The 23,772-nt window shown below is 46.1% G+C and overlaps 1 protein-coding gene and 1 long non-coding RNA gene across 3 annotated transcripts in view; one reads left to right on the forward strand and one right to left on the reverse strand.

Annotated features, from left to right (window-relative positions):
- Nucleotides 1-2,976: 2,976 nt before the first annotated feature.
- LOC149524723 (uncharacterized) lies at nucleotides 2,977-17,351 on the reverse strand. The gene is made up of 3 exons (XR_016349230.1): nucleotides 16,867-17,351; nucleotides 7,761-7,842; nucleotides 2,977-3,869 (listed from the first exon to the last, which is right to left on the reverse strand). It is a non-coding gene; the product is annotated as an uncharacterized LOC149524723 (long non-coding RNA).
- Nucleotides 17,352-17,358: 7 nt separating this feature from the next.
- KIF25 (kinesin family member 25) overlaps nucleotides 17,359-23,772 on the forward strand; it is a 70,865-nt gene continuing 64,451 nt past the window's right edge. The window contains exons 1-2 of one of the 2 annotated variants that reach the window (XM_075924667.2): nucleotides 17,359-17,550; nucleotides 20,194-20,259. In XM_075924667.2, the coding sequence (XP_075780782.1) occupies nucleotides 17,476-17,550; nucleotides 20,194-20,259 (141 nt within the window). In that variant the 5' untranslated portion in view covers nucleotides 17,359-17,475. The remainder of the gene's footprint in view (nucleotides 17,551-20,193; nucleotides 20,260-23,772) is intronic. The other variant, XM_075924666.2, reaches the window with a different exon arrangement.

A 23,772-nucleotide genomic window follows, 5' to 3' on the forward strand; every position in this document is an offset into this window, starting at 1 on the left:
AAAACCCATGGCACCCCTACTGGTCTTACCCGCCCCCACCTTATCCACCCCAATGGGGGCCCTGGGACCAATGGGACCCGTACAGACGCCGGTCCTCAGTCCACTCCACACCATCTCGGAGAGGTCTGCCTCATCCACAGCCCCTACCCCCTGCATCACACACAGAGCAGGAAGAGGAGGAGGACCGCTTTTCGGATAATGAATCCGACATTCAATCTATAAACGTCACTCACCCAGATGACCTGAGTGCCCAACAGGACGATGCAGTGATACCATCAGATACCGTAGCGATGGATGACCTCAAACAGTTCCAGGAGCTATTTAAGCGAGTAGCAACAAGTCAGCATGTCTCCCTACAAGAAGTACAAAAGAAACAACATCACTTATTAAAGAACCTGCATCCTACGCTGCATAGTAAAATTGCCCTGCCGATTGATGAGGCAATCATGGAAACATCTGAAGATCTGTGGAAGACACCAGCATCCATCCAACCGACTAACAAAAAGATTGATAGGAAATATTTTGTTCCACCGAAAGACAATGACTTCCTCTTTACGCATCCACAAGCAAACTCCTTAGTGGTTGAATCTGCACAGCAAAGAGCGAAGATACCGCAATACAAGAATGGCAGTACCGACAAAGAACATAGAAAGCTAGACTTCTTTGGAAAGAAAATATATTCCTCTTCTACGCTTCAACTAAGAATATCAAATTATTCTGCCCTCTTAGCGAATCACGACTTTGATAATTATTCGAAGCTCGGAGAACTGATACCACATCTCCCTGAGTCCAAAAGAGCCATCTTGAAAGCAATAGTCCACGAAGGCCACACCATCGCTCGCACTGCCCTCCAGACGGCAATGGATGTTGCTGACACAGCAGCTAGAACTACAGCCACTGCGATAGTCATGCGCAGAACTTCCTGGCTACAATCATCTGGAGTTCCCCGAGAACTTCAGCCAAAAGTAGAAGACTTGCCATTTGATAAACAAAAATGATTTGCAGCTTCTACAGATGAAATGCTACATAATAGTAAGAACTCGAAAACCACACTTCGCACACTAGGCATGTATACACCGCCCTTCAAACGCAGGCGATACACCCCATATAATATGTACAATCGTTATAGATATGGGCAATACAACCGGCCACAGAGACCCTATGAGGACACTAGGCCAAGGCAACGACCTCAGAGAAGACGACCTAATCAAGGTCGCCCACCAACTACCCAGTCCTCCAAACAGCAAATTTGAAGTCGTGGTCGAGGGTCTGTACTACCTCCCTCACGATCTAGCATTAACACAACATGGCTGCCTATTTATCCACCGTTTGCGGCCGTTCCTCCCACAATGGGAATCCATAACATCGGACCGCTGGGTTCTAGAAATAATTCGAGTAGGATACACTATCCCATTTACCACTACCCCACCTACCCTTCCCCCTACCCCGTCCCTTTTCAGGGACCCCTCTCACGACACTCTACTAAGAAAGGAGGCGGTCGATCTCTTGTTTATCGGAGCCATAGAAAAAGTACCAGTAGAGTTCCACGGGAAAGGGTTTTACTCGAACTACTTCTTGATCGAGAAAAAAACGGGAGGCTGGAGGCCAATATTAGACCTCCGCAAACTGAACAGGTTTCTCAAGAAACAACGCTTCAAAATGGTCACACTTACAACAATCATTCCTGCGCTAGATCAAGGGGACTGGTTCGCAGCCCTCGACCTACAAGATGCGTATTTCCATATAACTATCCATCCCGCCCACAGACGCTATCTACGCTTTACTCTCGGCCAGGATCATTTCCAATACAATGTCCTCCCCTTCGGCCTCTCGTCAGCTCCGAGGGTATTTTCAAAGGTACTAGCAGTCGTCGCTGCATACCTCAGACGCCAGAATGTCGTCATATTCCCCTACCTAGACGACTGCCTTTTGAAGGGCTCAACACAGGACGAAACTGCCTCCATGATAAGTACGACCACATCACTCCTCAATCGTCTAGGCCTTCTACTCAACGAAAGCAAATCAACACTGCACCCAGTTCAAAATATAGAGTTCATTGGGGCGCGCCTGGACTCAATTACAGCCCAAGCATACCTACCTCGGCAACGTTTCATAACGATACAAGGAATTATAAGTGTAATGCTTACAACTCCTACCACTACAGCTCTTACTTGCCTCCAACTAATGGGCCACATGGCTTCCACCACCTACGTTGTCCACCATGCTCGTCTGTATTTCCGATGCTTCCAACTCTGGATAGCAAGTGTATACATACCGTCACGACACTCCCTCAACAAGACGGTGACTATTCCACCAAACGTCCTTGCTTCCTTACGGTGGTGGACGATACCGAACAACCTCCTCACAGGTGTTCCATTCCAACAGAGCGAACCCACTGTACAGATTACAACAGATGCTTCCCTCCTTGGCTGGGGAGCACATATGAACGACCAAGCCGTTCAGGGAAGGTGGTCCCCATCCGAGGCACGACTACACATCAATCTCCTCGAACTGCGAGCAGTAAGGAATGCCTGTGCACACTTCGCCCCCGACATTGCCAATCAGACGGTCCGCATTCTAACGCACAACATCTGCACAATGTTCTATATAAACAAGCAAGGCGGAGCCCGCTCCCGCTCCCTCTGTGCAGAGGCTATCCGCCTGTGGAACTCATGCATCCGCAAACAGATCACCCTGGTAGCATCCTACCTGCCCGGGGTGAACAACACCAGAGCAGATTCACTCAGCCGCAACTTCACCTCAGATCACGAGTGGGAGTTACATACGGAGGTCGCAAACTCAATCTTCAACCATTGGGGATGGCCATCCATAGACCTTTTTGCATCTACCCAGAATGGCAAATGCCCCCAATTCTGCTCACGCGCAGGTCTTGGCAAACATTCCCTAGGGGATGCCTTTCTAATCAAATGGACAGCCCCCCTTCACTATGCCTTCCCCCCCATACCGTTAATCCCGAAAACCTTACGCAAGATCTGCAGAGACGGAGCCCTAGTCATCCTGATAGCCCCGTCGTGGGCCCGCCAAACTTGGTACCCGTACCTGTACAGGCTAGCAGTTCACCCTCCTTACCCGCTACCTCACCGGGCAGACCTAATATCTCAGAACAATGGAGCGATACTGCATCCACAGCTCCACACCCTACACCTCCAGGCTTGGCTACTCTCTGGTTCTCGGAGATAGAAAATCACTGTTCCCAACAAGTGAAAGATATCCTCCTCCACAGTAGGAGACAGTCCACTCGAAAAACTTACCTACAGAAATGGACTCTATTTTCCCTCTGGTGCCAGCGAACCAGGATAGAGCCCCGTGATGCACCATTACATATGATTTTGGACTACATTCTAGACCTTAAAATATCAGGACTCTCAATTTCTTCTTTAAGAGTACATCTTTCTGCAATAACAGCGTTCCATACTTCCATTGATGGATTCTCCATATTTGCCCATCCTATCACTAAAAGATTCCTTAAAGGGCTCCACAACGTATACCCACCCCATAAGGCACCACCCCCCTTATGGGACCTAAATCTTGTTCTCCACCAACTTACTGGACCTCCTTTCGAGCCTCTGGCTACAGTACCACTCCCATTTCTCTTTATGAAAGTCTGTTTCTTATTGGCTATCACGTCTGTTAGACGGGTGAGTGAAATTGGGGCATTAATGGCAGTACCCCCCTACACAGTTTTTACGAAGGATAGGGTCATACTTAGACCTCATCCAACATTTCTGCCAAAGGTCTGTACAGAATTCCATGTAAATGAACCAATCGTACTACCTACCTTTTTTCCGAAACCGCATGCATCACAGAAGGACGCCACTCTGGACATTCGGAGGGCTCTCGCCTTCTTCCTGGAAAGAACAAAACCATTTCGTAAATCCGAAAGACTTTTTATATCAATCGCTGAGCGTTCTAAGGGAACACCCCTCTCATCACAACGAATCTCAAAATGGATCTCCACATGCATAGTCAAGTGTCATACTTTGGGCAATAAACCACTACCGTGCCCCCCAAGAGCGCATTCCACTCGAGCCACGGCCGCTTCTACAGCCTTTTTGAATAATGTCCCCTTAAGGGATATTTACCGAGCAGCAACGTGGTCTTCAGATCACACGTTTGCCAGACATTATGCAATCCTACCGCAACTTACACAGGACTCAGCAGTAGCAACAGCGGTGCTCTCTACCACCGCTAAACATTGACTCCGGCTCCCTCCAGCCATATATTGAACACTGCTTTGTAGTCACCTAGAGTGGAGCACCCACGGGGACACTACTCGAAGAAGAAAAGGGAGTTACTCACCTCGTGCAGTAACGAGTGTTCTTCGAGATGTGTGTCCCCGTGGGTGCTCCACGACCCACCCTTCCTCCCCTCTGCACGGAGTCTAAACTACTCGGGCGGAGACGAGGAACTGAAAGGGAGGGGGTTGAGCCGCGCGCTGCAGAGGGCGGGAAGGGCTCGAGACGCCCTCTGGGCATGCGTGGCTCAACAGGGGGAAAACTGCTTTGAAAAGCTCCGATCTGCGGCTCAGGGCGACCCTTCACCTAGAGTGGAGCACCCACGGGGACACACATCTCGAAGAACACTCGTTACTGCACGAGGTGAGTAACTCCCTTTTCTTCTATTATGGGAACTAATAAATAACTTTTCTTTATCTGTCCTCTCCACACCACTCATGATTGTATATACACCTTTATCATATCCCCCCTCAGTTTTCTAAACTGAAAAGTTCCAGTTGCTTTAACCTCTCCTCATATGGGACCCGTTCCAAACCCCTAATCATTTTAGTTGCCCTTTTCTGAACCCTTTCCAAGGCCAAAATATCTTTTTTGAGGTGAGGAGACCACATCTGTACACAGTATTCAAGATGTGGGAGTACCATAGTTTTATACAGGGGCAGTAAGATATTCTGTTTCTTATTTTCTATCCCTTTCTTAATAATTCCTAGCATCCTATTTGCCTTTTTTACCTCCGCTGCACACTGTGTGAAGTTTTCAGAGAACTATCCACAATAACTTCAAGATCTTTCCTGATTTGTCATAGCCAAATTAGCCCCATCATACTGTACGTATAGTTGGGGTTATTTTTCCCGATGTGCATTACTTTACACTTATCCACATTAAATTTCATTTGCCACTTTGTTGCCCAGTCACTCAGTTTGGTGAGATCTTCTTGGAGTCCCTCAGTCTGCTTCTGTCTTGACTATCCTAAACAGTTTGGTATCATCCGCAAACTTTACCACCTCACTGCTTACTCCTTTCTCCAGATCATTTATGAATATGTTGAAAAGGATTGGTTCCCAGGACTGACCCTTGGGGGACACCACTAGTTACCCCTCTCCATTCTGAAAATTTACCATTTATTCCTACCCTGTGTTTCCTGTCTTTTAACCAGTTCTCAATCCAATGAAGACCTTCCCTCTTATCCCAATGTAATTTACACAAGAGCCTTTGGTGAGGGACCTTGTCAAAGGCTTTCTGAAAATCTAAGTATACTATATATACACTGGATCCCCCTTGTCTGCATGTTTAACCCCTTCAAAGAACTCTAATAGATTAGTAAGACATGATTTCCCTTTACAGAAACCATGCTGACTTTTGTCCAACAAATTATGTTGTTCTACCTGCCTCTCAATTTTATTCTTTACTATTGTTTCGACTAATTTGCCCGGTACTGAAGTTAGACTTACCGGTCTATAATTGCCAGGATTGCCTCTAGAGCCCTTTTTAAATATTGGGGTCACGTTGGCTACCTTCCAGTCATTAGGTATGGAAGCCGATTTAAAGGATAAGTTACAAACCACAGATAATAGTTCGGCAATTTCCCACTTGAGTTCTTCGTTCCCGGAGATTTGTTAACATTAACATTAGTTTTTCTATTGGTTCCAAAACCACCTCTAATGACACTTCCTCAGATTCATCACCCACAAAGGACGGCTCAGATTTGGGAATCTCCCTAACATCCTCAGGCATGAAGACTTGAAGCAAAGAAATCATTTAGTTTATCTGCAATGGCTTTATCGTCCTTGATTGTTCCTTTTATATCATGATCGTCTAGGAGACCCACAGGTTTTTTAGCAGGCTTCCTGCTTCTAATGTACTTTAAAAACTTATTTCTTTTTGAGTTTTTGGCTAGCTGTTCCTCAATCTTTTTTTGCTTTTCTTATTACATTTTTACACTTGATTTGACAGTGTTTATGTTCCTTTCTATTTATCTCACTAGGATTGGACTTCCACTTCTTAAAAGATGCCTTTTTGTCTCTCAATGCTTCTTTTACATGGTGGTTAAGCCACGGTGACTCTTTTTTAGGTCTCTTGCTATGTTTTTTAATTTGGGGTATACATTTATGTTGGGTCTCTATTATGGTGTCTTTAAAAAGTTTCCATGCAGCTTGCAGGGATTTGGCTCTAGACACTGTGCCTTTTAAATTGTTTAACTAACCTCCTCATTTTTGTGTAATTCCCCTTTTTGAAATTAAATGCCAGAGTACTGGACTGCTGAGGTGTTCTTCTGACCACAGGAATGTTAAATGTTGTTATATTATGGTCACTATTCCCAAACGGTCCTGTAACTTATCTCCTGGACCTGATCCTGCACTCCACTCAGGACTAAATCGAGAATTGCCTCTCCCCTTGTGGGTTCCTGTACCAGCGGCTCCAAGAAGCAGTCATTTAAGCCATTGAGAAATTTTCTCTCTGCTTCTCTTCCTGAGGTGACATGTATCCAGTCAATATGGGGATAATTAAAATCCCCCATTATTATGGAGCTCTTTATTTTGGTAGCCTCTCTAATCTCCCTCAGCATTTCAATGTCAGTATCGCTGTCCTGGTAAGGCGGTCGGTTATATATCCCTACTGCTAATTTCTTGTTATTGGAGCATGGAATTACTATCCATAGCGATTCTATGGAACGTGTTGATTCATTTATTATTTTTATTTCATTTGATTCTACATTATCTTTCACATACAGTGCCACTTTGCCACCCACCCAGTCTGCTCTATCCTTTCGATATATTTTATATCCTGGTATGATTGTGTCCTACAGATTTTCCTCATTCCACCAGGTTTCAGTGATGCCTATTATGTCAATAGTGATAGAAATGTAACTGTGTTAGTCTGGTGTCCCTTAAAGTCGACAGAACATCCTTGATAGTATGAACTCACTGTTTAGAAAAATCGACCTTATGCGGCTATATTTGATCTAAACTCCTAGTGTAGAACAGGCCTTAGTTCTGTCTCCCAGGCCTCAAATACAGCTGCAGACTCCTGAGTCAACACTTCCTTCAAGACCATACATGGAAGCACAGTGATTCTGTCTCCCATGGCATCTGCCAAACTTGGGGTCTCCCAGAAGATGATCTATTTCCTATCCTAACCTTTCTGCTTTAAAGGGGAGGATATGGTAACAACTCCTGGGGAGACACTTTAATAATACAGTGGCCCTGTAGTCTATTACATGCTTACCTGTCCTTACCTCTAATCCTCAAGGCCTTATTCAAACTGCATCAGGAAAGAGGTTTGGTTATTCTTAGAGCCCCACTGTGGCAGAGACAAGTGTGGTACTTGAATCGCCTCTGTATCTCTGACTTCCTCTCACAGAAATCAGGAACCCTGATGCATCCCATCCCTCCTCCTTAATCCTGAGAGCATGGTTCTTAGATGGTTCGCAAGCATGGAGCTAACCTGTTTGCCCAAGGTCCAGTAAATTGGCCTATCAGGAAACCTACTACTCACAAAACTTACCTTCAAAAGTGGAAATGCTTCTACTCATGTTCACTTCATTGTTCCTAAGTCTGAGGTTCCATTCTCTATAATCCTGGAGTACCTGTTGGAATTAAAGACACACAGTCTGTCAGTGAGCTCAATCAGAGTACATTCAGATTTAATCACAGCCTTCCACTCAACCATCGAAGGCTGATCAGTCTGTCCACTCTAGTACAGCTAGATTCCTTATGGAATCTGAGTGTCCCATCTCTTTCCCCACCCCAGTAGGACCTAACTTTAGTTGTCAATACCCAAAGAAAACCTCCCTTTGAACTGATGGCTACCCATTCTCTCCTTCATCTCTCACTCTTGTCTTCATTCCTCAAAGCCATTACTTGAACTAGATGAATGGGAGAACTCTGTGTTCTTATGGCTGACCTGCTATATACCAGTCTTTATAAAGTCAAGATTACATACACCGCAACCTCATTCTCAATTCCTCCCAAACGTCTAGCTGGTATATCACATTAATCAAAAGATTAAAGTGCTATGGTTTTACCCAATAACTTGCGCCTCCAGCGAGGAGACCAACCTCCATACACTGGAGGTGGTCAGAAGTACCGTAACCTTCTACCTTCACAAGACTCAAACTTTCCAAGCCTCTTCCTAGACTATTTGTATCATTTGCAGAAAGGATGAAGGGATAACCTATTTCCAGTCAAAAGGCTGTTAAACTGGGTATTGGGTTGCATCTGAATTTGCTATGAATTCATGGGGATGCATCCCCCTTACAAGAGAACATTCCACTAGAGCATAGTCCACATCTATGCCTCAACCAATGGATTTTTCCCATAATAGAAATCTGTAGGACTGCAATTGTATCTGCTATTAATTCCTTTGCCAACTTTATGCCATCTCACTACTTCAAGGATTCTACCTTTGATGACCAAGTCCTCCAAACTGTCTTGGACTTGCCTCCTCAATACTCGACTCCTCACTGAGCTATTGCTTCAGAGTGTCCTATGGTGGAGCATCCATAGGCAGTTATACTCCGAGACAGAGATATTGTTTGCCTTACAGTAACTTGAGTTCTTTTAGATGTTTTGTCCCTATACGTAACCCAACTCCCACCCTCCCATCCCCTGGCTGTGGAGGCTCTGCTTCCATGGTCAAGAAGAACTGAGTGGGAGCAGGTCCATGCGTCCCTATATGTCCTCATTTGGAGGCCCCATGTACACAGCCTTGTATTCTCCACCTGAAAGTGCACAGGCATGTGTGATTCGTATGTTGGAGCACTCATAGGGGCAGAAAACATCTTGAAGAACTCAAGTTACTTTTAGGTAAGTAACTGCTCCTCCTCCATCCAAGAGCTGATCTCCTGTAGGCTTTTTGACATTTTGAAAGTGGCAGTGGTTATATTAATTGAAAATGAAATATATAATTATCAGCTTGCCACTGACCGCTAAGTTCACAACATAGCATGTACACTCTCTCTAATCATGCCATGGGGACTGACATGATTTTAGTTAACCAGATTTACACTTGCTGTGGGTGTGGCCAAGTTTCCTGTGGTCCCATGAAGTTTACTTTCAGCTCCTAGTCCTGGTTCACAGTCTTCTGTGCTGTTGTTTATCTCTAATTTACCCTTAAATGTTTTCTGAGAGCCCCAGTAAACTGGAAGTTTTGGTAATGCTGCTAAACAATATCGACCTCCCCTTGGTTCAGAAAATTCTCTGGTTCAGCACTGGTCAGTCCCGAGGGTGCCAGACTAGAAAGGTTCAACCTGTAATCTTATGTAGATACTAAATAGAATATAGATTCCCGTGGGACGAGGGCCTTTGGAGAGGTGGAATAATTAGCCATCACCACTCTGAATTTGGCCAGAGAGGAACAATTGGAGCACTGTAACCATCTAGTCCTGCTATATCACATAGGCAGTACTCTGTAATCCATTGTGGCAGTGTCCAGACTCAGGGTTTTTTTTCGGGAAAAGTAGCCTTTTCCCGAAAAAACTTCCCCTGCGTCCAGACTCAAGCTGCGTTCTTTCAAAATTATTTCGAAAGAACGCGGCTTTTCTTTCGATGGCGGTAAACCTCGTTTCACGAGGAAGAACGCCTTCTTTCGAAAGTTCTTCTTTCGAAAGAAGGCATTCTTCAATGTAAAGAGGCCGTCTTCGAAAGAGAGCATCCAGACTCGCTGGGTGCTCTCTTTCGAAAAAGCGGATTTCTCTTTCGAAAGATCCGCCTGCAGTCTAGACGCGATCTTTTGAAAGAGGCTCTTTCGAAAGATGCTTTCGAAAGAGCCTCTTTCGAAAGAAGCCTGCAGTCTAGACATAGCCTGTGAAAACTCTGAAGAAAGATCCAGTGACATGAGCATGGAAACTTTACTTGATTCCATATCTATGTAGAGATTGTCTCTTAATGCCACTAGAGCAGTCTGTGCTGTGCCCTAGTCGGAAACTCAACTATGAGGCATCCAGAATGTTGGCTGATATTACATGTTAGAGCCTGGTTGTTCCTACTTCCTCAGTTATTTTGCCCTGGAAGAGGAGACCAAAGACAGAATGGTGGTTGGAAAGATCTTTAGAATCAAAATTACTTCTTGCATGTTTAAGGAGATTGGTAATCGTGCTTCCCCTTAAGAAGCATTGACGTGGGTGGTCTGTGAAGGTAAGGCTGGAGGAGGCAAGCCCTTTGGCTGGGGCCCCGCCCTCCACCATGGACAGGTGGGGCAGTGTGCCACATACACCCTTCCCACCATGGCGAGGGGAGGAAAACAGGTGCACACAACCCAGCCTCCCCAGCCCAGAGCACGGGGAGGGGGTGCAGCTCCATCCTCAGAGCACCAAGGAGGGCAGAGGGTGTGTGGTTCCAGCCTCCTCGGCCAGGAGCACGGGGAGGGAAGGCACAGGGGGCAACAACATTCTGCCCCCAGAAGGCCTACTGCAGGCATTCTGGGAGTGAACTGTGGGCAGAGCCAGGCTGGCAGTTTGGGAAAGCTGTGCCTTCTTCCTCCTAGCATACCGGCTCTGCATGGTCATTGACTATTTCCATTATTCACTCCCTTTTACCAGGCAAAAGGGCTTGGATCCAGTTCACAGATTGTTGCTCTATTTTTCCGGACTGCTAGAGTTTTGGCATGTATGATACAGCTAAAGTTAGTCAGGGGTAGTAGGTTGATGGTAAAGCCTGGTCAACCAGAGCTTTTTTTCCCTTTCTCCTATTAAGTCCCATCTGTATTCTGTATTGGTGAATTGTGCTGACAGCTTTTTACTGTAGTTGATGCTTGGATCTGGTGTGTGGGCTATGCATTCTGGGCTGATTATTCCACTAAGCAAAGTAGCTCTGCTACAATTCTGCTGCACTGATTATGGAGGAGTAAAAGGCCCATTTTGTTTCCTTTCCTGCCATTGTATAATCCTGTAATGGTGGTTTGTGGTATTGGCAGAGGGATTCAGAAACTGCCACTGGCATTCTAAGTTTCTGATTGGGTGAGTCACTTGCTGTAATTCATCAGTGAATCTTGATGGTCAGTATGGGGAGACAGGATGGTTTAGAGTCAAGGTATCAATGACAGATTTATAGATTCCAAGGCCAAAAGAGGGACCATTGTGATCTAATCTGACCTGCATAACATAGGTTGTTTATAGAACTTCCCTGAAAGCATTTTTTTAAACAGGAATGTATCTTATAAATAAATAAGGACATCAGATGACTGTTTTGATACCTGGGGCCCTATTTGGGTGGCTTGTTCTCATACAGCAAGCTGAAAACCTAGGGAAATGAGCTGTCCTTAAGAGTGAGCCAACTTTGTTGCTCGCTGCCCTGGCTGGAAAGGCTGTGATCTCTGGCTGTCTATATGTGGAGGTAGACAGGATTCCCAGCTCAAGAAGACATACTTGCACTGTATGTATTAAGATAGAATGCTAAAAGTAGTAATGTAGCTGCTCTCAGTCCCAACTTGTCCAGACCCTGTGAGTACATGTAATAGGCTGAGCACTTCAAAGGGATTCTTGAAGGATGTAGGGGTTGGATGCCCCTACCACTTACTTGTACAGAGGCCAGTGGTGGTCGGGAAGGCTGTGTTTGTGTTGCCACAAACTGGTGGTTTCAGGGATCAGATCCACAGTAAGTACAGACAAGACTTCCTCATGTTAAGGATAGGTGATGAATGAGGCCTTGTAATCCTGAGTATCCTTAGGAATCTTCACAGTGGCATTAAATGATGTCTAAATGGCATAAGCAAGGACAGGTGCTTCAACTAAAATGAGAACATGGTTGATGCTGGTTTTATAGGCTAGTGTTACTCCCCCCTTTTTTTAAAAGTACCCCCTTTTAAAAAAAAAAATTACAAGTACCCATAGTACCTACAGTTTTCAAACACAATTTTTTTTCTACCATTGCAATACATTTGTTTAAACAACTTAATCGTAGCCGGGCACATGATGAAAGTTTTGGGTGTGTGGCGGGCCCCTCCCCCCTGGGTCCCCAACACCCTTGTGATACAGTCTATCCCTGGCCCTGGCCCTTTAAGCCCGGCCGAGTCCACAAAGCAGTTTATACCTGGCCCTTTAAGCAAGGCCGAGTCCACAAAGCAGTTTATCGTTGTAGCGGGGACGCACCCCCAGGTAGGGGGACCCGGGCCACCCTACTCCACCGGGTCCCAGCCCAGGGCCCTGTGAGCGACCAGGTACCGGGTCACTCCCTCGGCGGGGCCATCCAGCCGAAACGCGCCGAAGTTCTCGGGCTGGGAGAGGCGGCTCCCGCTCCTGCCCTGGGCAACTTCCTATCTGGATCCCCGGGCTTCCTTCCCCTGCACTTGCCCAGCTGGCTGCAATCTCCAGACCGGCATCCCCTCGGCAGGCAGTCTCCTGGTTGCACCAACTCGCCTCCGCCTTCCTTCCAGCCTCTCCTGGAGTCCCTGGCAACCGCTGAGGGAGAGCTCCCTTCTCCTTCGGCTGTCTCCCCAGACTGAGTCCTGGCCCAGGCTTTTATAGCCCTGCTGCAGCCTGGGCATGCTCGATAGGGCTGTGGGGGAGGGGCCTCTGCAGCCAGGTAACCCTGTCTGGGCCCTGTAGGTTCAGTGCGGGGCTGCCTCGCCCCGTCACAGGGTGTAATAATAAAGCGCTGTAAAACTTAAAACAAAAATTCAGTTTTCTCCAAATTTCAGTTGTTGATGTACCCCTCCACCCCCAGACTTCTCTCAAGTACCCCAAAGGGTACTCATACCACTGGTTGAGAAACACTGTTATGGCTACTGCTCTTATGTTAAAGCTAACAGTAGCTGTAGGCTGTTTTCTCCTGATGCGCTAATTTTTCAAACTGAACAACTTGCTTCCTGTGCCTGGCTTTCAGATATGTCTTAGTACATGGTGTTCTCAGTCCATATTTCTACAACCAAGTGATGGTGTGGTTTGAGGAAGGTGGGTAATAGGATTCAAGGTCTTTTGAAGATGATGGTGTTCCAGTTATCCAGATCCCAGGGGCCAGACAGTTGTGCTGTGCTGGATCAGAGTTGAGTCACTTTGGCAAGATAGTGTTGTATCTCACTGGATTGTGGCTGCACGTTACATAGCTGTTGCAGGAAAAACAAGACCTCAGCATTCAGTGCTGTCAGTATTGTATGTAAAAGGGAAGCTGTATAGCAGGCATGTCAAACTCACAGCCTCCTGAGGGCCGCACAAATGAAAATTAATAGCTTTCAGGGCCCCATAGGGTGGGGCAGGGGGCAAAGTGCCAGGCAGAAGGCACCAATACCGGACACCTGGCAATCCTAGGGTCACCAAAGAAAATGTACTCTGTCAGAAAGTTGTAGTTATTTATTATTATAGATTGTTTTAGGTATATTTTATAATATTACAATAATTTGATGTGTAAAATTATTTGCGCATATTAAATAATTTTAAACTTAATTTTACATCATTTTTAATTATAAATTTAAGGTACTTTTTTTTTGGTAGTCCGTCATGTCCGACAATGACATCTTGAGCTTGCACAGTCTCATAGGTTGTGGACTCACATGTGGCTGAGGAGTCAAAGCTTTGACTGGCATGGGCGTTCACAGTGGGGGCAAAGGAATTGTCCTGGCTCTGTCCGTGTGGCTGCTGCTGTTGCTTTTCTCCTCTCACGAGCATCAATCAGGCATATGCGTCGCTGCTTTTCAAAGTTGTTATACACATATCATACTAGAGCACACCAGCCTATTCGGTCTTCTGCATGCTGCTCTAGCTGCTTTGGCTTTTATCCAGAATGAGCAATGTTGGCTTTTACACAGTCTTTATACCTCTTGTGAGGCCTACCTTGATTCTTTTTGAACTGGGAGAGTTCATCGTAGAGGAGTTGCTTAGGAATTCTTGACTCCTCCATTCAAATGACATGCCCTGTCCAATGAAGCTGGGCTTTCAGAATCATGGCTTCAATGCTTGTGGTTCCTACTCTGTCTAGGACTTCCAAGTTCATGACTCTGTCTTGCCATCGAATGTGCAGTAATGACCTCAGGCTGTGTGTGTGGAAGTGCTCCAGTAGTTTCACATTTTCTGTACAAGGTCCAGGTTTCACATCCATACAGGAGACTAACATGAATGACTACCCCAGCATGTGCTCAACTCTCACCTGTGGCTCCACGAAGGTAAAGAAATTAGTGTATAAGGTAATCATAAAGTTCCTGGTCCAGGCTCTTAGCAGAGATGGACTCAACTGTTATCTTAAAAGTTTCTGGAGTTTATTCTTTGTTAGGATGGGTTAACAATGCTTCTGGGCCCAATCTGAAGCAAAGCTGCTTCTGAAGTGAGCGGGAGCAAAGACAAAGATGGAAGACCCCTTATGGCCCTTTTTATAATCTTGCTCATGTGGAGGGAATTCTGTTGTTCTTGCTGTGTGAAGATACCTCCCAAAATGGAATTTGTTACGTAAGCAAGTCATGTCGTTTTTAGGCAAGTGGCCACAGATTGAATGCAAGTTTGCAACAGAATCCCTCAGATGTGTATGGGCAACACTTAGGGGCCAATGTCCATGAAGTACTGCTGGTTGCTAGAGCAGACACCCTTCACAATAGGTGGATGACACCTGTTGCTGTCTCCAAGAAGCAAATATTCGAAATACTAGTACATAGCTAATACAGGTTGAATTTGAAATACTAGTACATAGCCAATACCAGTTGAACCAAATCGGGACTCTCTGATCCGGCAATATCCATGGAGGCCGGGAGTGGGGGCCAGCCGGGAGAATGCAGGGATGGGTCAACAGTGGCTGAACCAAGGTGTGGCTGGGGAGCCATGGTCCCGACTGGGGAACCCCCCCCCCCTCATGTTAGTTAGGCCAGGTGTTAGCTGTGATATCCCAGGCCATGGAACTCTGTGGACCCCCCAGCAAAAGCAGGACTGACCCCAGCGGTGGGGCCAGTGGTGACCAGGCAACCCTGGCTAGGGAACCCCAGGAAACACTTGGCAGCAGCAGGACAGGATGGCCAGGCACCCTAGCCAGGGAACTCCCCATCACATGTTACTGGGGCCAGGGAGCCTCTGGCAGCTGCGGGGCGCTGGTGGGGGAGAGTTCCAGGGAACTGCCAGTGACAGCTGGGCCAGTGGTGTCCGCGTAGTGTTGATGGTGGCTGGGCGGGGAACTCTGGCAGCAGCGAGTGGTGCTGCAAGGTGGGAGCCCCGGAGAGAGGAACCAGAGAGTAGATCAGCTAGCAGAAGATCATTGACCTCCTCTGGTCTGGCAAACTCCCTGGTCTGGGACAGCTCAGGTCCCGAGGGTGCTGGAACAGGGAGGTTCAACCTGTACTTACAACTTTAATTACAAAATTCATACATGCATGTGAATAGCATAAACAGAAAAAGCCAAGCATAAGCTCCCACAACATACTTTAGTTGGCCCACTTTGTACAAAATGTGGGGCAAACATACAATCCTAGATACAACAATGATCTGCAAGTTCCTATTAAAATCCAATGTCACCGTCACCAACAGAAACTGGTCTAGTAAATGATAGAATCTTGTCTTACTAACATGCCAGGCTAAAGATTTTTGTGCTAAAACTTGTCCTAATATTTTTACCTATGTGTTAATGATGTTAAATATCAGTTAATGTACTAGTCGTGTAGTCAATGGAATTTCCATTGACGACTCAACTAGTCAATATGCACTTCCCTGTTCCTCCTTTGAAATGTACAAGAGCCCGCACTGGGGCTCTTGTACATTTCAAAGGAGGAATGCACAACTCCATCTGCAGCCCAGGGCCAGCAGGAATTTCTGCTGACTCTGGGCTGCAGGCGGGCATGCCAGCTTTGAAATGTACAAGATTCCCCAATGGGGGCTCTTGTGCATTTCAAATCGGTAGCGCAACATGGAGCCGGGGGCGGGGGGGACTCTGAGTCCCCTCCTCCCTTCCCCCTGGACTCCAGGCTCTATGTTGCACTGCTGATTTGAAATGCACGTAGAGCCCAGGGTCCGCTGGGGACATGCGTTCTGTGCGGCATTTCCCAAAAACCCGGGGCAGCTAGGTACTCCCCAGCTGCTCCTAGGCTCTACGTGGCAGCTGCCCCGTTGAAACGCTACTGCTTTGAAGTACCCCTTCTTCCTCCCCCTTTGCTGCATCTATATGATTGGGGGGGGGGGGGGAAGAAATCAACTGATAAGCATTTGCTTATTGGACAGTTGTCTAGTCCATAACATCCTTACTGTGTGTATGTGGTTTCCCATATTGTTGTATTTACAGGTGAACGGGCAAGCTCTAGGTTCAATAACATTGGTATCTAACTAACAGATTCATAAGCAACTAGCTAGGGTATGTACTGCAATTCTTCATTTTACATACCGAGGAAGAACAAATATATTTTTTAAATCGGTTTAACAGCGCTCAATGGGATATGCCCAAAGCGTTTCCTCGGGGCATGGCTACAGCGGCAGAAATCCACGTGTTCTGTGGGACAACCTCCGAAAGGGGCCACACGCACCGCGGGGGCAGGGAGCGGTCCTGGTTTTCCCAGCGCCTTGCACTGCCCTGCCCACAGCGCCGGTGTCCCGGTCTCAGTGCGGCGCTGGCCTGGGAGCCCCCAGCACCTTTCCACAGCCTGTGGCCGAGCGCACCGACCGCGCCCAGCACGGGCTGAAGAGCGCGCCGCGCGGGCGGCCTGCGCCACTCACCCTGGCTCCGCCCCGGGGAGGGGGAAGCGGCTGCCCCACGGGGGCCCGGGGCTCGCACCGTTACCGCCACGCGGCGCTGGGCCTGCGCGGGGCACCTGGCGTCCCGCTCCCACGCGCCACGGCCGCTGTCCCCAGCTAACGGACCACAGCGCACCCGGGCGCACGTGCTACAGCGGGCGAGGAGCTCGCGCTGCTTTGCGGAGAAGCAGACGTCACTCCACCTTTCCGCCTCTCCCCGCCCCCCCCCGGCGGCGCTGCGGTTGGATTGGCTAGCTGCCGATGTCATTCATGACACAACAAAGGCCTGACGCCTGAAGGGTCCTTATCCATGCTCCCCGAGCCACGACGCCCAGCAAGAGCCTTGGCCGACTCTCCCTAACGCCCGTCACCGAGCCCTCGGAGCGCGCCTGAGAATTGTCACACGCCTCCTGGCTCCTCTCCAGCCAATCGGAGTCTTTGCCTTCTGCCGAGGGCGGGAGGACCAACGCTGTCTCCGTAGCAACCGAACAGAAGCTCCTTCCCCGCTTCTGATTGGTCGATTCAAAGCGATCCCTTTGCGTGGCCGGGGTAGGGAGGGGAGCAGCGGAAGCGCGCGGCGCCGGCGGGAGGATGGGGCCGGGTGTCGGGATCAGCCCGAGCGCCGTGTGGCAGCAGCGGATCCGGCAGTTGGAGCAGAAGCTGCGGGTGAGGGCACCCCGCGTTCTGAGGGGGGTGGGTGGGGAAAGGTCAGGGGCGGGGCCTGCCCCTCCGGCCTCACTGCGTCATAGCCCCGCCCCTTGGGGATGTAACGGTTCTAGGTTGTGTGCGTTCGGGCATAGACACGTGACCTGTCAGGCGGGTTCCCCTGGGAGCTCGGAGCGCGCGGGGCGCCTCGGGGAAAAGGCCGCTGGGGAAGGATGCGGAGGAAGAAAAGCAGCTTGACGGTGCTGGGGCAATAAGGAAGGAGCCCAGCGAGGCTGCTCGTGGAGACCAGACCAGGGAATGCAAGCAGGCCCCGCGGTTGCAAAGTGCCCCAAGCCCCCACTTCCTGCTGCAGTGCTAGGGGACCAGTTTTGCCAGCTGGTGGGAGCAACTGACCAGGATGCTACAACCTGACGGTCCCTAGCGTGGGGCTAGCCAGCGCCCTTCTGTCCGAATAAGCTACGCAGTTTGCACTAAGCAAATTGCGTAGCTTATTCCGAGATTAAATGGAAAAAGCTTATTTTGAAATTTGGCGCTGTCTACACAATGCTAAATTTCAAACTAAGGCACTGTCCTGACAATTCCCTTAGCTCTCGTGGAACGAGGGTTACAGGGATGCTGGAACAGCGCACCTGCTATTTTGGAAAATAGCGGGTACTTTTAGTGACGCAGCATTGCTGTTTTGGGATACTTCTGGGATCCCGAAAGAGCAACTGCAATCTAGACATACCCCTACAGATCTGTGAGCCAGAGTTGCTTTTGTTCTGAAAAAGAGGCAGGGATCGTGATTGTTTGTGAACTGCACAAGGCAGCCGTCTGTGCTGCAGCTCCATGGAGGACCTGCCAAGTAATATCCCAAGTGGGCTGTGGAGCCTGAAGGCATGACCGGTACTACCCAGCAACACACCCACCACAAGGAGCTGGGGTAAGGAAGTAGGATGTGGGCAAATCTAAATCTATGTGGCCTCCGTACTGCTGCCCTCCTCGGTTACTAAGTCCCCAGTTAGGTCTGGAAATGGGCAGCCTGATTCTGCTGCATGGCCCTGGAGGTCAGGGCCCACATTTGTGAAGGAGCTATGTGTTCCTGCCCCAAGTTCCACCTGCTCATGGCACCAAGATGAGATGCTTACACAGCAGGATTTTGAAGATGTTCAGATATGCACCCATGGACTTTGTCATGCACCTTGGATCTCCCAGGTGCTTTGGTGGGGCTGCTTCAAGTTATAAACATATGCTCCCAGAGTCACATCATAAGAGTAGAACTTCAGTTTCCCTTAAAAGATATGTTTTTAGCTCTCCTGATTGCTAAGAAAAGCTTGAAAAAGTGACCTGAATGTGACCAGTGCTGTGGTGTCTGCCTGACTAGATGCCTTCAGCAAGCAGAGGAGCAGTACCCATTCCTGGAAGATGCTGCCTGGCCTCTTACCACCAGAACGGATCAGGCCATTGATGCTCTGGAGTATCCTCCAGTGCATAGTTTGAGCTGAGGATTAGTTTGAGGACCTGGCAGTGAGGAAAAATGATGACCATCATCCAAGCACATTCCATTTGTGTCACCAAAATGAGCTGTCACTCCTGATAGATTATGCTTATCTATGTTTTATACTTATCTGTCTTCCTTTATACGTTCCTTGAGTAGCAGTAAAATATTTATCAATGTCAACATTTAAATTATCATTGGATATCTGAATTAGGATCATAATTTACTAAACAACTAACATATAAAATTGAATCCATGCTGAGACCTTGAGAGACTTGTAGTTCCCCAGATAATATTCCTTTTAAGCATCTTCTGACAATCAAAACAGCAACATCATCTGCTTTCCCAACTCATTTTTGCTGTGTAGAAAATGGTTCTAAAATTCATGGTTCTAAAATTCGGAAATGTTCTTTGTTTTGGCAACGCTACTTCTCTGTACTAATAGGAAAGTATAATCTGTATAGATCCTTGAAATACAAGATTGGATGCATGGCTGTTCTTATTCTAAACTGTAATGTCTGCACAAATTAGTAAGAATTTGAGTACTTGTAATAAACAGTACATTCTCTGATTACAGATGTGCATTAAACTATACTAAGGATTCTCAATCTGGGGGTATGGAAGAGCTCCAGTTGCCCTCCTTTTTTGCTTTTTTCATTATTTTAAAAGTATTTCTACCCATGTGATTGCAGGGACTATCTTGAAAAGGATAACTTAGTTTTAGCTAATACAATGATGACTGCATGAATCTGCAGCCATCCTGAAACAATAGCTTATGGATTTTCAAACTTGGGTGCATTGCACCTAGCAGAGTTGCAAACAGATGTCATTGTGTCATAAGCACCCACATTTTCCCAAGCTGCTAAACCAGCTAGGTTGAAAGGGTGTATCAGTAAGGGAAGGTAGGTCTCAATATTGGGGGAAAAAAGGTGAGAACCAGTAATTATACAATCTAATAAACAGAAATTATTTATCCTAACAGATTATGAAAATATATATTAAGCTAAAATATTAATGAAGTAATATTATATTCAATAATCATGCTGCTAAAAATAAGTGTATGATTGTCAAATAATTATTCATCTGGCTACATTCAGAAATTATTATTTCAGTTTTACTGCTGAGGGTGATGATGCGGAATCTAGCTTGTCAACTTCTTTTTCCAGGCTAAAGAAGAAAGAATAGTTGTGCTGGAAACAGAAAATGCTCTTCTTCATCTGAAACTTGCAGAGGTAATTATATGGTGCATGTTTGATCTCTTGCAAAGTGAGTAGAGAAGTATCTATGTTTGTGACTTAGTGCTAAAGCCCATCACCTAGAAAAAGAAGTTGCAAACCATTTTCAAATTGTGTCATGTTTCTGTGGGGTCAACTTTCAAGGGATAGAGGAGAACAGCCTCACTTAAAGTAAGTAGAAATTTTTGCTGGCAATTTTTTCACACTTTCTTTAATTGTAGGTGCAAATCAGGTAGTTAGAAGTGCAAGTACTAGGGCTACGTCTATACTGCACCCATCCACAAAATCTCATGCAAATGAAGCACGGAGTAGAATATCGCCACGCTTCATTTGCATAATTAATATGGGGCCGATTTTGCGCAAGAGGCTTTTGCGCAAAAAAGGAGCTGTGTAGACGGCTCCTTTTTGAACAAAAACCCCCTCTTGTGCTTGAGCCATTCTTCCTGAAAAAATTAGGAAGAACGGCTCTTGCACAAGAGGGAGTTTTTGCTCAAAAAGGAGCCGTCTACACAGCTCCTTTTTTGCGCAAAAGCCTCTTGTGCAAAAACGGCCCCATATTAATTATGCAAATGAAGCGTGGCGATATTCTACTCCGTGCTTCATTTGCATGAGATTTTGTGGATGGGTGCAGTATAGACATAGCCTAGGATTCTTGCCTGCAATTTCATGCTTTCAAAAAGGAACTGAGAAGTAAACATACATGCCCAAATGTGGAAGCAAAATGCAGGACAATGTAGCACTTTAAAGACTAACAAGATGGTTTATTAGATGATGAGCTTTCGTGGGCCAGACCCACTTCCTCAGCCCAAATGTGAGCACTTTCACACTAAATTATCTGTTTCTGCTTGTAGTTGAACTGAATATACAAAATGCAGGTGCAAATTTTAAGGGTGCAGTTGACAACCACAAAAAAGAGGCCACTCTTTTCAAATATTTGGCCTTAAGTAGGTTTCAGGAACCTCCATTTCATAATAAGCTTATGAAAGATGCTCTGTTGAGTGTCTTCATGCTATTTGTGTATATATGTGTCCTGTGTTAGAGGGAATAAAACAAAATGTCTCATAAGCAGTTGGAAAAGTCTAGGTCAGGCTAAACTAATATTTCTTTCATATTGCTGATCAGAAGGGACAACTATTTCTGGAGTAGTTATTGAAATAATGAACATTTTTCATAAGTAATATTTTGCCTCTTGAAAGCTGGGTCTCTAGGGATTTAAAGAAATTTGAGCAGTTGTTTATTGTGCAAAACCAGGACTGGCTGTGTGGATTAGAAGTAATACTGATTGTCAGTTGAGAAATTCTAATCCAGGCTGAGTCATTAAATTGCTGTGTGACCTCAGGAAAGCCACTTGCCCTCACTGTGTCTTGGTTAACTCTGCTAGATGAAATTGGATTTAATTAAAAAAATAAGAAGGCCTGAGTGCAAGCCAGATGGTGCATCTGTGCTGACTTTTGCTGGGTACATTAAAGAATACCGTACTTTATTTTAGACAAATATACTTCTACTTACGTGGGAGACTCAAGGTGTGTCTACACAGCAAAGTTATTTCGAAATAATGGCCATTATTCTGAAATAACTATGCGAGCATCTACACAGTAATTCTGTTATTTCGAAATAATAGACGGCTTATACTGACTTCTGTAAACCTCATTCTACGAAGAATAATGCCTATTCCGAAATAAGGCATGTGTAGATGTTCCACTTCTGCTATTTCGAAATAGCCCCTCACCAGGACCATTCTAAGTTATTCCTCCTGGGGCTGTAAATCGAGATAGCACATCTACATTAGTGAAGCCTGTCTCTGACTAATTTTGAGGCTTCCCTGCAGTGTAGACGTGCTATTTCAAAATAAGCTTTTTTGGAATAACTATTCTGGAATAGCTTATTCTGAAATAAATGTGCAGCATAGACGTAGACTTAGAATGGATAGAGGAGGACACTGTTTTGGTCTTGCAACCTTGAATATCCTTTCCATTCCCTGCCTCCCCTCAGTACAGCTGGTGCAAATGTTTTTACCCCTATGGAAATTTTCAGGGAAAATGGAAGGGTTTTTGAGCTTTTCATTGAAATTTTGCATAGGAAATTTTGAGCTTTCAGTGATTTTGGCTGAAAACTGACAAATTTTTGCAAAAAATGGGAGTTATAATTTTTGGCGGGAATTGTAACATACTCTTTGTCCTTATTCTTCTCAGTGGATCAGGATTGCCAGCTGGACTATGCATCATAGTCTCCCTTTTTTGATGAGGGGAATCTGTGTAACATGGAGTCTTTATTTGTGGAGAGCAAGCTACAATGGAAGACCATGCTACTATGCCCATTTTTGGCCAAAACTTTTTGAGGGGGGAAAAGAAATTTTCGGAGGCAAGCAGACACTTTTCCTGAAAAACATTTTACTGAAATCCCAGCCCCACCCTTATGTCACTTTTACTACTAACAGTGCCGCTCCTTTGAACTAACTGTTGGCCTGTCTGGTGCACTGGCACAGAAGCATAAAGGGGTGCAAGCATCTTAATGCCAGCTGTCTGCATTGCAGACAATGGAAGAAGTATATTTTGCAAAGTGGCTACTGACTTTCTTTCAGGTGATTGAGATGGAGGTATAGTGAGGCTTTCCCTCCTACTCTGCACCAGCCAGCACAGAGTAATATCTAAAGTGATTATAGATTTGGAGCTGTTTGCTCCCTCCTGGACCCTGAGCCTACAGTTACTTCCATGAGGACATCTCTCTTTCATGAGGACAGTCTCTCTTGTTTGTAGTCCGTTTTACTTTCAGCTTCTCCTGGGATAACACCATTCTACAAATTCTGAGTGGCAAATAATTCAGGGGAATGATAAATCTAGAGAGGAAACTATTTGCATAGAAAAAAGTCATGGGAATATTTCTAAAAAAGGTAAAAGCTGAAAGTAAAATTGAATAAAACTGACTGTAAAGAAAAGTGAAACTGACCAAACTATTTTATTATCCACTTTGATAAAAACAGAAGAAACAACAGAATGAATAGTAAAAAAATAAATGCTTAAAATGCTTTTTATTTTAATAGGAATGTTAAATTTAGATTACTTAACTAATTGAATAGTCCATGGGTTTTCCATCGACTATTCAATTAGTTGATTAGGACACCTCCTGCCGGGTTCCTGCCACAGTTCAAAAGTGGAAACCCCACAGGGAGTGCGGGGCCAGTGGGGGACTGGCCCTGCGCTCCTGCCATGCCTGTGTGACAGACACCTCCCCCCCCCCCCCCATGATTTATGAAATGGACTTATGGACATGAATATACGTAACTCAAAGGTTCTTTGAGCAAATTATTTTGTGTAACCCATAAATCTTCATGTCATTATCTACTGGTTCTGTTTATCCTACTTTGATGTATGTATCATTTTGTGTGTGTAAAATTAGACATGGAGTGGGGAATACTTTGTGGGTTTCAAATGTGTGAATGAGAGACATGGAGGGAGTTACCCTCTAAGTCTTGATGAGCCACTGTAAAACAATCTCTTTTGTCCATAAGTC

Source organism: Pelodiscus sinensis, chromosome 3 (assembly GCF_052426305.1).
Source record: "Pelodiscus sinensis isolate ZL-2025 chromosome 3, ASM5242630v1, whole genome shotgun sequence".
In the NCBI taxonomy this organism is placed as follows: domain Eukaryota; kingdom Metazoa; phylum Chordata; order Testudines; family Trionychidae; genus Pelodiscus; species Pelodiscus sinensis.